The following is a 15,704-nucleotide window of genomic DNA, read 5'->3' as shown; positions in this document are numbered from 1 at the left end:
GCAGACCCACTTCTGATCTGAAGAAGTGGGTCTGCCCCACGAAAGCTCATCACCTAATAAACTATCTTGTTAGTCTTTAAAGTGCTACATGACTGCTTTTTTTGTTTCTCATAACCAAAGTGATGCATGAGGAAATTTTGTGGTTCATTCCACTGGGTTCTTTACTGCTAGTGCTCAGCACATGAATGTGATCTTTTGCAACCTCTCTCATGACATTATAGAAGGCAGAAGTGCAGCTCACACCACACATAAACTCATGTCTCAGCACTTATTTGTTCTTTTGCTGTGCTTGCTGTTCTCCATAGAACATTATTTGCTGTTTGACTAAAGTGCATAGTTAATAAAATTATTTCATTTGGAAAGCACTCCTGCTGCCTCACCAAAGACTCATTTTATTTCACAATCTATTAATACTCTAGTCAACGTTGTAAACAATTCTTAAAATATAGATTACCCCAAATACTAAAAGGAGAGACAAAGTTGTATGACCTCCCCCCCAAAAAATTGAGTGTATGGGGGTGTCTTACACAGAGATATTAAAAAAGGGAAGCAGTAGACCTGAAAAGAGGAGCAAGTTACATACACCTTAGCTATATTAAGGGCACTTAGGGTATGTCTACTATAGGATAAGGTCAAATTAAGATACACAACTTCAGCTACGTTAATTGTACCTTACTTTGACTTTTGGTGCTGTGTTGGGAGAACACTCTCCCTTGGACTTCCCCTATTCCTCATGGAAATAGGAATACTGGCATTAACCGGAATATCTATCTCAGTTCAAATGAGCATGTCTTCACTAGACGCTAATTCAAACCCTGGAAGACTGACAGCAGCAGCTTCAATCTTCTCTGTAGTGTAGACATACCAGTAATGACCTAAATGGTGAAAACCCTAAAAGGTGAATAACAGAGATATGGTCTTGGGCTCCAGGGGAAAATTGGGCAAGTAAGTCACTTTGCATCATGACATGAGTCTGGAGAAGACACAAGGAAGAGCTGAATAGTAACAGGAGAGGTAGCCCTGTTAGTCTGATCTTGCTACATAGTTTTTCCTTTTGTTTTAAGGAAGAGCTGGTCATCAGTAACTCCTGTGAAGGTAGTTCCAAGAGGAGTGGCTTCTGTTGGGTGTTTCAGTGTTTAATACTCTGCCCCCACGTTATTTTCCTGCTTTTTAGTTCACGACACACAGGGGACTCCTCTGTACTTTTGCTGCAAGTGGCTGTCTCTGGGGGCGGGGTTTATGCCGGCTGCTCTGAGTTGTTGACGGAAGTAGGCTCTGGTGCTGGAGCAGAAAGGCTGCTGCCTGAACGGGACCTTGTCTCCGGCGCTGCGTTAGCAAAGGCCAGGTAAGGAGCGCGCGTGGGAGGTTCGTGTCTCGCCTGTTTGGGTGGCGGTAGGAAGGGAGCAGACGCTGGATCTCTGGAGCCTGCGAGCTGCACAGATAAAGAAACACCGGCCAGACTCGCCCCCGCTCCCCAAATCAAAACTTTATTGGTCCGACTAGCCCCGCAACTCTTACCAGAGCGCGCAAGAGAGACCTGCGCTCCCAGGGTGTCTGCTGCATCTGGCTACAGCTTCCAGTTTATGGCCTGGGATCTAAACCCAGATGTCAATTGACCGGTGTAGTCCAGCTCTGATTTGGTCGCAGGTTGCTGCCCAGCGTGATGCAAAATCTACCATCCTTTTCCTTCCTCTTGGGATTATGCAGATTTTAATATGCCCCAAAATTGAACACACACAACATTGTTGCTAATGCGCCAACGATCATAAAGAATCTCCTAATTTGTAATTCACCCACAAATAATCTTTCCATTCAATCCTTGCCCTCAGAGGAACCTCTGAGGAACAGATGTGATCTCTGATGATAAAATTCGTTAGTTTCTAAAACCTGTAGGGGGGCTTTTTTCTTCTGTGTGTTATGGTTGCATCTAGCACAGAAGAAGGCAGCATTCTTGGGATACTATTGCAAATTAATTATTAAGTGTGCCTGAAGATCAACAGATATAGACTTGAGAGGGGGGAAGCGTATGTGGGAGTGAAATGGGGGAGTCAGAGCTAAGGACTCTTACATTGAGAGTATTTTGCCACACCTTTCCTCCTGTTTGAAAAGGGAACTCTCATGCATTTGTGCTGAGATGATTGCAATCACTTCAGAGACAGTATCCTGTGACTCAGATCCTGCAAACAGTTATACATGAGCTTAACTTTACACATGTGAGCCATCCATGGGCTTCAGTGGGATAATTGAGATGCATAAAATTAGGTACACCATGTGTAGTTTTGCAGAATTGGTGTGGCAGGAAGCTAGGATTTAAACCATAAAGTGCTTTTGTAGGTCAACACCTGCACCCTAAGCTCCCCCAAAAACAAATCTGAGGGCAAGACAAGATTAGAGAACACCAGTGTAATATGCTTTCTACCAGCAGGGTTGCATTATTTTTTTCTTCCTCTTTTTGATGTAAAGTTTTATTTATGGTAGTTTGAAACTATCTTTCTACAACTCCTTGTTAAAGTAGACAGGGGAGTAGAAAATACCTTTTCAATTTCCATCTCTCTTGTGTCACATTATATGCATAGTCATACCTGTTTGTGTCTCCTGGTTCTGGGTACTTTGTAATGTCAGTGTTATTTGGTAAGATGCTTATACAATAGTTGTTGCCACACTATGAGCACCTCACGAATTAAATCTCGCAACATTCCTGGAGGTATGGAGCATTATTATTCCTAGCTAATGAAATGGAGGCATGGACCAACCCAAGGTTTCACAGGAAGTGAATGGTACAAGTGAGAACATAATGTAGATTGCCTCTTTGTTAGACATGTATCCTTATCATGAAATCATTCTTCCTCCCCTTTCAGGTAGTGTTTTTTGAGGCAACAGAATAGTTTGTCGGCCATTTGTCTGTTTTACTGTAGTACAGTTTTCAATTATATTTAAGGCCCTGTAAGCAGGCAAGCCCCTCATAGTCAGAGCTTTTTTTGTTTTTAAAAAAAAAAAGGTGCCGGTACTCTAGGGAAAAAGTTGTTGAGCAACAGAAGAAAAAAAGGCGGTGGGGCCGGCATTCCCCTTGTAAGAGACGCAGCGCCTTTTAGATGGCCATTTTCATTAAAGTGGTGTCAGTACGCACTATTCTTTCCAGGTAAGCTCTGACTGGACGTGCTGGTACTGCATAACGGGCAGTACCATCACAAAAAAAGCACTGCTCATAGTGATCTATTATGTACAGTGAGTTGTATAATTTTTCTAGTTTTTTAAATGCTATTCAGACTGGGAAAGGATTGTTTGCTCCACTGTAGTGGAGATTTAATGTTGCTGAAGCCAAAGAGCATAGTTATATCAGAATGTAATGTGTATTGATTTGGTTCTTGCGGGAGGTCTTCTGCTGCTTTGCACTGGAGGAAGTACATGCTTTCTTGTTTGAGATGGCACCTGAAGCTTTGTATCCATTTTTGCATGTTCATATGTAAGGTAAAATGCAGGACTATGTAGCACTTTAAAGACTAACAAGATGGTTTATTAGATGATGAGCTTTCATGGGCCAGACCCACTTTGATTGCCATGGTGGAGAAGTTCATTTACATATGTAATACAATTTTTCTCATGAAGTAACACACATTGGTTCATTAAATTATTTATCCAATTATCTCTATTAGGTTTCTCAGCATTCTTTGGATCAGTCAGTGTTCCTTAGCTGAAGTACCAACTGAAGAATTAGTATACATTTGAGTTTTATAAGCCAACATGTCTTTTTTTTTTAAAGCAAATAAGAAAACACAGAAAGCAGACTAAAGCTGGTTAAACTATAGTGTTTACAATATCAAAACTGAACTCAACAAGGGATATGTGCTTTTTAAGAGATAATAAAGCAGATCAACTAATTCACAATTTTAACAATCTTGTTTCAAGAGCAGACTGCCTTGTTGAAGACTAGTCTGGGCAGGTGATTTTTGATGTCAATAGGGAACTATGGATCCTTAAATATAGATTCTTATCTCAAATTCAGTTTATCTAACAGTGGAGTTGTGTGACTATTCATGACCCTTTAAACTATACAATTTTAAGTGGAATTTTAAAAAATGTAGACAAACTTCCTAATTGCCAAAGAACGCAAATTCAACTAAAAATTATCTTCACATCATAGAAAAGCTTTTCCGCTAATGCACACACTAGATTATCAAATATTAAATTCAAATACAATACACAGATAATTATTTGGAAGCTTTTGTAATTTTTCTGGACATTGACCAACATGGAAAGCTCTTGCCTTAATTTAAATAAAGTTTTAAGTAGAGGTTAAACCTTCAGGTTGCAAGCCCTTTCCTCTTCTAAAAAGTTGTCAATTCTCTTGATCACAAAATCTGTATGTTTTTTTGACTGAACTTTCAGAAACATTCTAGTAGTGGCAACTGATACCTGTGAGGGAGAGGGAATTCAGGGAGTGCCATCCAGAAGGACAGGGCAGGAGCCTGTGGGGGTACCCCACTTAGCAATTAACATTTTGGCAGGAAAATTGAGGGGGGGTAGTGCATTTCCCAAGTGCTTTCATGAGTCACCTATGCACTCACTGGTTTCTCACAGCTAATTTTTGCTGTTGGGCAAGCAGAGTTTCCTGTTGCAAAATATACTGGGCTTAGTGTAATGAAGTTTTCCAGCATTAGTGCTTTCTACTGAGTTAATGATTCAGTGTGATTTCTAGGTAACTGAGACTAAAGATGTTAATGAAATCAAGGGAGTATTATGCATTTTAGTCATTAAGAGGGTTTTAACTGAGATTTATGCTTTCTGAGAAGCACTTAGTCTAGTTATAACCAACCAAATGGTGGGTAAGCAAATAATTATGATTTTTTTTAAAAAAAGTTATTTGCTGGTTTTCAGTTAAAAGTGCAGTGAAGCTTGGCTTTCTAGCTTAGATTTTCAGTTGTGTTTCTCCAGACTGATAAAGTTCATTCAAGTGTTTCACTGAAAAGATTATTCCAGCTATGGGCTTATTCTTTTTCCAGCATTCACAGTGACCTTCCTAGAAATAACTTTAAAAGACAGAGTTAATAGAGTGTTGCTCCTCACAGTTTGGATTTTTACAATGCAAAGGGGTACTCTTAAAATCCAGTGACAATCCAGCTCAGTTTTGTCTTTGGGAAGCAGACCAGCAGGTGGAACAAAATGGCATTTTTCCCTTTCTGCTGGCAAATAATTGTAGTTTCCCACCAGAATACAAGTTATGTCCCTTCTCATCATGCAGTGGGAGAAAGAGTTGCCTCCTTTATGGCTCCTTGCAACTTTGTCTAGAAACTCCCGTTTAATTGTTCAAAGTTCAAGCCACCTTGGGCCATACCACTTGGTGGAACAGGAACTTGATAATAGGAGGGGAGGTACATGGAAATAATTTGGTCATTATGATTAGTCCACAATTTTTTTTGTAATGATTCTGACACTGCACATATCCACGGAGCTCATTTCTCTTGTATCACCTTTGCTTGCTCTCGGTAGGTTGACCTGCAGCTGACACAAGCAGTTTCCCCAAAACAGAGCAGATTTTGCTTGTGGGGAATTTAGTTGTAGGGGAAGCACCTGTTGCAAACTGGAGTTGCAAATTGACCTTTGTCATGTGACATGATACTAAGCTTTGTGTCACTGCTCCAAGTCAGATGACTGAGACCAGGAAATAAAATTTGAGTCTCTTACCAGCACTCCCATGTGTTACAGTGCTAGTGGGGAAATTACAACAAAATTATCATATTTTTTTAATTCAAATTTTTGATTGAAAACTTTTATTTTAGAAAAGTTGAAATCTTGTGGGGGAATGATTAGCCATAGGGTCACATTCTTTCCAGAAATCATGAAATATCTCTCTTTTATCTAGCCCCAAACTTTCAGGACCAGATTTTCACATTAAGTATCCATTTTGGCAGGCACAATTTTTCACTTGCAATTAATTGTCCCCAGCACTTTGTACTTCTAATTCACTGAAATTTTTCCTTTCAAGTTCATTGTTTGTGAAAAATGAAAGCCTGCTTTAAAAATCAGGTCCTCCCTATGTCTTTGATCCTGTATGAACCGCGTGTGGAACTTTTCAGTTGTAAGTATCTTGGGCATTACTGTTAACAATCTCACTTTCAGAAAGATGTGAGTTCTAAATTGGTGGTTCCTTTAATAAACACTCTGGTGAAACTCCACCCTGTGCAAAGGGCCAGAAGGATTATAAACCACTTAAATCAATGGTTCCCAACATAGTGCCCGCGGGGGCATTTGTCTGCGCCCGCCAAGTGCTCAGGGCTGGCCTGGCCCCGGGCACGTGGCGCATGCGCGGTGCCGGAGCCGGCCCCGGGTGCATAGCGCACGGTGAGCGCCGGCCCCGGGGGCGCCACGGATTGACTGCCCGTGCTCTGGGCACGCGGCAAGGGGGGAGCGCAGACCCCGGGTGCGCGGCGCTTGGGAGTGGGAGTGCCAGCGCCAGCCCCGGGCGCGCAGCGCTTGCAGGGTGCGCCGGGCGCGCGGCTCTTGGAGAGTGCCGGGCGCGCGGTGCTTGGGGGAGGGGGGGAGAGAGCCAGCGCCGGCCTCGGGCGCGCGGCGCTTGGGGGGAGAGCGCCGGCCCCGGGAATGCGGCTATAGGGGGGCCCTGCCCCCGGGCGCCTGGCGGGCGAATGGCCACGCCCCCTGGCACCCGGCAACCCCAAATGGTTGGGGACCACTGACTTAAATCCTACTTAAACCTTATTGTAGGGGCTTAAGTGTAACTATTCTCAAGTAGACCATAAGCCTTCAGTTGCTTTTTGCGTAGGTGAGTGTTTCAGTGGTAGAAAATAAATGATACTTTAGTCCCACCTAGCTTTTGTGAAGGTTTAGCTTGGATGGCACAAACAGAATACTAGTGTTAAGTTTGAGGTTTCCTAAATTAATCATTTTGTGCACCTGACCTCAGCAGAAATGTAAGTTTGTGCTACAGAAAGCATATTTACATATACAAATTATGGTCTCTCAGTATATGAGAGGGCCTAGCTCTCCAGTGGTACAAGGTGGTGTGCAAATAAGTGAGAAAACAGTACTTTCAGACTTGATTCTAGTGAAATATGAAATTTAACACTTCAGACAGAAAATTTATGCACAGTTTTCAAAAGATACTGCATATTCATGTGTTTTGTTGTTTTGTTTTAAATTTCACATAATGTTAATAACTTTGGTTGAATTTGTATTGTTTGCAGTCTTTGTTGTATTAAGTTCTTATTTCTAATGCCTGGAACATAGTAAACATATGATGGATAATTAATACAGATTTCTTTTTCTCTTTAGAGATAAACTGTAAACAAAATGAAGCCCGCTACTGTGCATTGTTTGATTCTGGGATGTTTTTATCTGGCTTTCTGTTGTGGGTATACTTCATGTAAGTTTCTCAAAAGGTAAGTTATCATTTGGAAAAGTTTCTACTATCTTACCAAGTTTGTTTGGTTTATTTCATTTGTTTTTAAAGCAGACCGTAGACTTCTGGAATATGGTTGGGTTTTTATTAATGTGACATTTTTATTCTATCTTTTGCTGTTATTGATGCACTATATCTTTGTCGCTGTCTGCATAGTTAGCATAATGATACCACCTGAATGAAGTTGCTTTTTTATGCTTAGTAAAAATAGAGCTTTATATTTCAGAAAGAAGGGAGGAATTTTGTGCCATTAAAAACATTGTAGTTTTGCTTCCTTATTAATTTTAATCTAATATTTGTTTTAGGTAGTGCCTATAAATAATAAATGGACAAACCTGCTCAATTTTTGTGTTCATTAGATAGCTAATGAAACTGCCACGTTGTTAAGCATGACTGCTATGGCACTGTGAAGTGTGGTGTATTGTGCTAGGGTTGATGATAGATCTTATTTTTTAAAAGAGCTGAATAATTTCAGTTAGGCATCTCCATTTATATTACTATCTCCTAGAGCTGGAAGGGACCTTGAAAGGTCATAGAGTCCAGTCCCCTGCCTTCACAGCAGGATTAAGTACCATCTCTGAGAGATTTTGCCCCAGATCCCTAAATGGCCTCCTCAAGGATTGAGCTCATAACACTGCGTTTAGCAGGCCAATGCTCAAACCGCTGAGCTATCCCTCCTAGTAAAGTGCTTTTGACTCACTAGCTAAGTGTGTGTCTACACTTCAAATACTACAGCAACACAGGTGCACCATATTAGTGATTCAGTGTAGACCAGAGATGGACAATAAGTGGCTCAGGGGCCAGATGGGGTTCTCTAGGGTTAGATATTCTATTAGGCCTCCAGAGGCTGCCTTTACCTGAACATCCACAGGTATGGCTGCTCGCAGCTCCTGTTCACTGCCGTTTGCTGTTCCTGGCCAATGGAAGAATTCTTCCATTCATCTATTGCTAGCTAAACCACGGGTTGGTCAGTAAAGATACATATCTCAGACCATGTCTACACTAGACCTGGTAACTTAGCTTAAGGTACTCAGCTCCAGCTACATAGAATATGAAGCTGGAGTCAGCTTACCTTAAGCTGAGCTTGACAGTGTCTCCATAGTGGGAGGCAGACGGGAGCAAACACAAAAGGAGAAGTATTGATTCCAGTGGGGGTGCCCTCTGAGTTTAAATTTAGCAAGTCTTAACTAGGCTTGGTAAACCGAACTCCAGAAGATTGATTGCGGCAACGGCGATCTTTCTTTTAGTGTAGACAAGACTTTAGGGTTATGGAGAGACTTAGCTATACTAATGTCAATTCCCAGTGTAAACCTTGCCTAAGGTACGAGAAGCTGAAAATGGCAGATTGGCTCAGTTTTCCTGCAATACTTCTGTTATGTGAATGGGTCACATTTGGAGCCAAAAGTTATTCTGTTGTATGGTTCCTGATATTCAGAGACACACTTTCAAATTAATGACATTTTTTCTGAGAAGGAGGTTGATAGCTCTTCACAATAAGAGCCATGTAGGTGACAAGTTAATTTACTCATGTACAGGATTTGGTGGCATCTGAGGAGGGTGGGGTCATAGTGCCTCAGTCTGGGCTTTAAGCACTTAAATCCCTTTGTGGGTCTGGCCCTAAATTAAAGTTTTTTGAGTGTGTATATGGAGGGCTAAGCTTTAGTTTTGGAATGATTACTATAGTAGAGGAACTTCTGCAGTTTCAAGTCCAGAAAAAGAGTTTTGTTATAAGTGTGTGGTTTTGGAGTTTATTTTAATCTTAGAATTTACATAGCATTAGGAAATCTTTCAACTGTTACAAAATATTGTAAGATCCAACAATAACTGTGTAATATAGTTAGAGATCTCAGTAGGAGAAATGTTGATTATTGTTGTTGTGGCTATGCCTGATTGGTTCAAAGGCTTTTGAGTACTGCATAATGAACTAAAAACCACACATAAATCCAACTGAGGGTATGTCTACACTACCCCGCTAGTTCGAACTAGGAGGGTAATGTAGGCATACCGCACTTGCAAATGAAGCCCGGGATTTGAATTTCCCGGGCTTCATTTGCATAAGCGGGGAGCCGCCATTTTTAAAACCCCGCTAGTTCGAACCCTGTGCAGCGCGGCTACACGGGGCATGAACTAGGTAGTTTGAACTAGGCTTCCTAGTTCGAACTACCGTTACTCCTCGAGAAATAGGAAATCAGGGGCTGGCGTGGGGTAGGACTACAAGCAGCTCAGCCGGAGGCTGCTCCCCAAGGCAGTCCACAGTTGTTGGGTGCCATGTTGCTGGCCAGCTTCTTCCCAGGGCTAGGGTGCTTCACTTCCCCTGTAGTTATTCAGGGGTATAACTATTGCTTGCTGCCCCTTATGGTCATTTGTGAGTATAACTGTCTCTATCACACCCTGTCTTTCGGATTGATGAGAAAGTCACATGCAAAGCCTCAGAGGCGTGGCACGCCGCCGCCGCTGCCGCTTTGCTCCCGGTGCCTCTGGTCTGCTGGGGACCGTCTCCAGCAGACCAGGGACACCCGGAGCAAAGCCGGGGAGGCGGAGGGGTCCTGCGCCTCTGAGGCTTTGCCAGAGCAAAGCCTCAGAGGCACGGCACCGCGCCACCGCTGTGGCTTTGCTCCCCATGTCCCTGGTCTGCTGGGGGGGGGGGGGCGCAGCTAGTGCCCCCCCGCCCCCAGCAGACCAGGGAGATGTGAAGCAAAGCCCCGGGCCTGTGGTAGAGCAGGTGGGGCGCTGCTGGTTGGTCCCGCAACACCGCTCCTTGGCGCTACTGGACCAACCCGGCAGCACCCCAGCTGCTCTGCCCCAGGAGTCCTGATTCAGCCGCTGCTGATCAGTTTCAGCAGTGGCTGAATCAGGACACCTGGGGCAGAGCAGCTGGGGCGCTGCTGGGTTGGTCCAGTAGCACCGAGGAGCGGTGGCGCTACTGGACCAACCCAGCAGCACCCCAGCTGCTCTGCCCCAGGTGTCCCCAAGTCAGCCGCTGCTGAAACTGACCAGTGGCTGACTACAGGAAGCCCCTGCCCCGGGCTTCCTGGAATCAGCCGCTGATCAGTTTCAGCAGCAGCTGACTTGGGGATGCCTGGGGTTCTTAAGTTGAATCTGTATGTAAGTCAGAATTGGAGTCCAGATTCAGCCGCTGTTGAAACTGATCAGTTTCAGCAGCGGCTGAATCTGGACGCCAGTTCCGACTTACATACAGATTCAACTTAAGAACAAACCTACAGTCCCTATCTTGTACGTAACCCGGGGACGGCCTGTATTAGACTACTGTTATACATGAGAGCTTTTTTTCCTGTTTTTTTCCATACCCTGTTGCTCACCGCATCTGCAATTATGTCTCTTCCTACCCCTTCCCCAACACAAATTGTTAACCTAAGAATGTTGTTTTCACTGCCTTCAATATGGATCTGTTTTGTGAGTACATTGCCCTTCCATTCATGTCATTTTCACAGCTCCTGTGTGATCATAGTGAATGTTTTAGAAGGACACAACATTTCAAGAATGCTGCCTGCACTCTTTTCAAGTAAAAGGAAACCTTAATCTTGGCACCCTTCATGTGCGCTCATTGCTTAAAGAAAAAATTTAGAAAAGCACTTACTTGGATATATAATATTGAATTATTACTATTCTCTCTATATTAAGAAATAGAAATTATATCAGGAGGTGAGTGCACATCAGTGGATTTTGTTTAGCAGTAAGTAAAATATTAATAGCTTCAGAGGGGTAGTCAAATTAGTCTATAACAGGAAAAACTTAAGAAACAACAAATAGTCTGATAGGACTTTAAAGACTAACAAAACATGTAGATGGTATCATGAGCTAATGGTGGGGGGGAGGGGGGAGAAAAAGAGGCAGTGAGTAGATACATTTCAAAGGGAAAGCTGAGCCAGTATGTAACAGGAAAAACTGAAAATCAACAAATAGTGTATTAGCATCTAAAGACTAGGTAGTTAAAAAAGGCAGATAAGAACCATTAGTTTGCACTAGGAAAGGAAGACTACTAACACTAGATTCTACATAGACATAAAGAACCATTGGCACCTTCATTGTTTGATTGGTTGATAATGTCCCAGCCTTCCAATATAGGGCTTTAGACCATTTGCATGAGAGTTAAATTTGTGAATGAAGTGGAGTTCCATTCCTTCTCTGTGTATTTGGCTTGTGAAATTGGTCTTTACCAAAACAGCAACTTGGAGATCCCTTAATGAGTGTCCAGGGAGTTTAAAGGGTTAAACAGATTTCCTTTTTGGATATCTGATTTGTGTCCATTAATTCTTTCCTGTAGGGACTGTCCAGTTTATCTAATATATATCGCAGAGCGGCATTGCTTGCATTTGATGGCATAGACCACATTACTGGATTTGCAGTTAAATGAGCCCCTGATTTGGTGGGTGATATGGTTGGGTCCAGTGATGAATTCACTTGTATAGATATGTGGGCAGAGTTGGCACCGGGGCTGATTGCAGGGCTGGGTTCCTAGATGCTTATGATGTAGCTGTGTAGCATGGTTACCGGAAAGAATTTGTTTTAGGTTACGGGGTTGTCTGTAAGCAAGAGTAGGCCTTTCCCCCAAGGCCTCTGAGAGTGAGGGGCCTTTTTCCAAGATAGGTTGTAGATTGTGGATAATGCGTTGGAGGAGTTTAAGTTGTGGACTGTACATAATGACAAGTGGAATTCTATTGTTTTCTCTTTTGGGTCTGTCTTAAAGTAGTTTATGTCTGGGTACTTTTTTGGCTCTGTCAATCTGTTCTTTCACTTCTCTGGGTGAGTATTTCAGTTTTAAGAATTCTCTATATAGATCCTGTAGGTGTTTGTCTCTGTCTGTGAGATTGGAGCAAATCCGGTTGTATTTTAGGGCTTGGGTGTATACAATAGATTGAGAAATGTGTCTAGGATGGAAGCTGGAGGCATGAAGGTAAGTGTAGTGATCGGTAGATTTCCGATATATGGTGGTAGAAATTTGTCTGTTATATAATTGTACTGTGGTATCAAGGAAGTGGATTTCTCATGTGGACTGATCCAGGCTGAGGTTGATGGTGGGGGGGAAGCAATATCATATTATTAATTAAATATGCATATTTTCTCCCCTGGTGAAAATATTAATAATTCAAACTCACTATTTCTATGTGCGCTGCTTTATATAGCAAGTTTCTACTCATTGTTTGCGATCCTTATGCACAGCAGCAATAAAAAGGATAAATAATTATTAAAAGTGTGTGTTGCACAGTTCAATAATGCATCATTAGCTGGAAGTATTTTGCTTTTTTTCTTGGAGAAAAATAAGTGTCTCATCTCTTCTCCAGTGAGCACCATCCTCACATTTGGAAAAAGCTGATCCTTGTTCATCACTGGCCTGTGACTGTATGCAAGGTGAGCTTTGTTTTAAGTGCATAATTGTAAATAGAACTGTGTATATCATGCAAACAGCATATGTATGAAAATAGGGTGAACCTAGTGTTGTAGCAACATCTCTAGTATATTGAAATCTACTTACATTCTGTTGTTCTTGCTTCTCTGAGTATTGGTTTATATCTGTTTGTCACATCTTTCAGTGGCGTGAGAGCAACAAGAAAGAACAAGTGGCTAGAGCCATATCCATAACCATCTATAAGAGGTAGTATATCAGTTTTAATAGTAATACGTACAATGGTCAATGTCTCTACACAGTTTTAGGCTCATGCAGCTAGCTATGTGACCCTAACTCAATATTCTTCTTCGAGGGTACATCTACACTGTGCAGCTATTTCGGGATACTGGAGGTATTTCATCATCCTGGTAAACTTTGTTCCGCAAAGGTTAAGGGATGTCTCAAAATAGTGCATTATTTTGAAATTTGGTGCTGGGTGTTGTGCCAAATTTGAAAATAAGCTATTTTGAAACAGATTCAAAGTAAGACATACAATTTGCATAATGCAAATTGCATATCTTATTTCGAGTTTAGGGTGCTGGATAGACGTGTCCCAAGAGACATCCCTGTGGATGCTCCACAGCAGGTGTCAGTGCATCCCAGCGCTGCGGACTGGATTCTTTACAGCTGTGGTTGGGGGGCCATGCATGCGTGGCGAACAGGGCACCCAGGTGCCACACGGTGCAATCATGCATGTATGGTCACCCTCCTCAGTTCCTTCTTACTATCCCCAGCTTAAGACCGAGCTCAGCAGTGCTCTTCACTCAGCCTTGTTTCCTGTAGATAAGTAGTTTGTTTCATTCATTTCTTGTTGTTTTTCCCTTTGTTGATTTCATCCAAGTTCATCTCTACCCCAGCTCCGCCCCCTCAAAAAAACCCCTCCACTCTGGTATTCACTATCCACCAGCCGGGCCCAGGACTCCGCTCCCAGTGTCCTGCCTTGGGCCCCTCAAACCCTTTGGCCGGGCCCGCTTGGGCTTCAGCTTTGGGTCTAGGTGGTGGGGCTTGGGCTTTGGCTCTGCCCTTGGGCCCCGGCAAGTCTAAACCAGCCGTTAAAATGGGATTGCGACCAGTGTTCCCGCTAAGATTTTCCATCCTCGGGCAGGTTGAAATTTCTTATGTGCAACACCAATATTCAGGTAGTGTGTAGATGTGCAACCACCAGTACAAACAAAACCCGCAGATCTAAATATATATTTTAAATAGTCCATAGGTATGGAAGAAAATATATTAAAACAAGGCATAATTGACAAGGAGCAATGCTTATGATTATTTAATATGAAATCAACTAAAAAGAAAATTAACACTACCCTTGGCTGAAAAAGTGGATTGTGCCCACAAAAGCTCATGATACTATTTATATATTTTTGTTAGCCTAAGGTGCTACAGGACCATTGTTGTTTAAGTTTTTTTTAGTGACAGACTGACACGGTTACCCCTCTGAGGTCTTGGAGTACATGTATCATCATCCTTTCTAACAGACAGATATATGTTTCAAAGATCTTTCACCCTACAAAACAGCTAGCATCACACTTAGTACTTGCTACTTCTGACTCATAAGAGCCAGAACTCTGCCAGATAGCAAAGATCTGGCTTTAATACAATACAGTTTACCATGTATTAATTAGTAACACAGGATTTAAAATAATTATTAAGATCAGAATTTTAGCTATCTGCAACACAAACAAAAATTCTGTTAAAAGAATCCTTTTCTTTCTTACCTTAAGCCATTAACACAGGGGCGGGCAATATTTTTTTAATAGGGGGGGCACTCCAATAATTTGGCAAGTGGTTGAGGGCCTCATTATATTAATGGAGGAGGTGTGAGGGTCTGGGATTGAGGTTGGGTGCAGAAGGGAGGTTGGGGTAAGGGATCTGGAAGGGAGTTTGGGTGAAGTAGTGGATCGTGACCTGGGGCAACAGATTGGGGTAAGAAGGGGATGCAGGGCCTGAAAGGGGTTGTGACCTGGGGTAGGAGTGCCAGAGGGGGTGCAGGGATTTTGGCTGTGACTAGGGATAGCAGATTGGAGTGCAAGATCTGAGAGGGGGTTGTGACCTGAGGAGGGGTGTAGGAGGGGATGCAGTGTCTGGGAAGGTATAGGGGGGCTGGAGCAGGGGTGCAGAAGGTTTGGGTTACATGGGGTAGGGGAGCTGAGGGAGGGAAGGAGAGGCTGGAGTACCAGAGAGAGGCTCTGGCTAGGAATCCTTACCTGGTTCCCAGCCAGCATCCCAGTAGGTTCCTTAGTCAGGGTCCCTGCCTTCCAGCCCCTGTACATGCTCAGGGGAGCTGCAGGAACCATGTTTATTGTTCTGCACTGATGCTGTTAGCCCAGGGGATGAAGAGGAAAGGCACTTCACACGCTGCCTGTCCTGCAAACGGGCAGCTGCTATTGGTCAAAACCGGCCATTTGTCAGTGCTATGGGGTAGACAAAGCTCACACTCACTTCAGTTGGATTTGTGGTGGACGTGCACAAAAATCTGGCCTTAGATCAAGTATTGAGATGAAGATAACCCAAAATCAATGGCCTGGCAAATCATTGGTTAAATGAACGAGACACAAACTATGAAAGTAAAATATTTTACAACTATGCAGCCATGCTGGCTGCTGCTTTTATTCTATAACTTTGATGTTGGCTGAAAAGTTATATTAACCCTGTGAGCTAAAATGGAGAAGTTGCAAGTAGGATACTGAAGACTTGTCAAGCTACCAAAAAATCAGGCTCTCTTACCAGTAAGCCTTACTGTGTCTCGTGTGGAGAGGAATCAAAATGGAAACTAATATATCTAATGGACTAGAAAAACTTTGAAAGAATATAATTGTTAGGTGACTTTTTGTACCATTACACAACCTTAATGTTAACAAGAATCTTAACTTCAGTTCC

The 15,704-nt window shown here is 42.8% G+C and overlaps 1 protein-coding gene across 2 annotated transcripts in view; it reads left to right on the top strand.

Moving 5' to 3' along the window:
• Positions 1–1,163: 1,163 nt before the first annotated feature.
• Positions 1,164–15,704, top strand: part of RNASET2 (ribonuclease T2) — a 49,869-nt gene continuing 35,328 nt past the window's right edge. Inside the window, exons 1-3 of one of the 2 annotated variants that reach the window (XM_006134510.4) lie at positions 1,164–1,345; positions 7,288–7,378; positions 12,718–12,784. In XM_006134510.4, coding sequence (XP_006134572.2) covers positions 7,341–7,378; positions 12,718–12,784 — 105 coding nt within the window. In that variant the 5' untranslated portion in view covers positions 1,164–1,345; positions 7,288–7,340. Of the gene's footprint in view, positions 1,346–7,287; positions 7,395–12,717; positions 12,785–15,704 lie in introns of both variants that reach the window. The other variant, XM_006134509.4, reaches the window with a different exon arrangement.

This window comes from Pelodiscus sinensis, chromosome 3 (genome assembly GCF_049634645.1).
Source record: "Pelodiscus sinensis isolate JC-2024 chromosome 3, ASM4963464v1, whole genome shotgun sequence".
NCBI classification, from domain to species: domain Eukaryota; kingdom Metazoa; phylum Chordata; order Testudines; family Trionychidae; genus Pelodiscus; species Pelodiscus sinensis.
The sequence above is the reverse complement of the archived record's forward strand: the minus strand, read 5'-3'. Positions and strand labels throughout refer to the sequence as shown.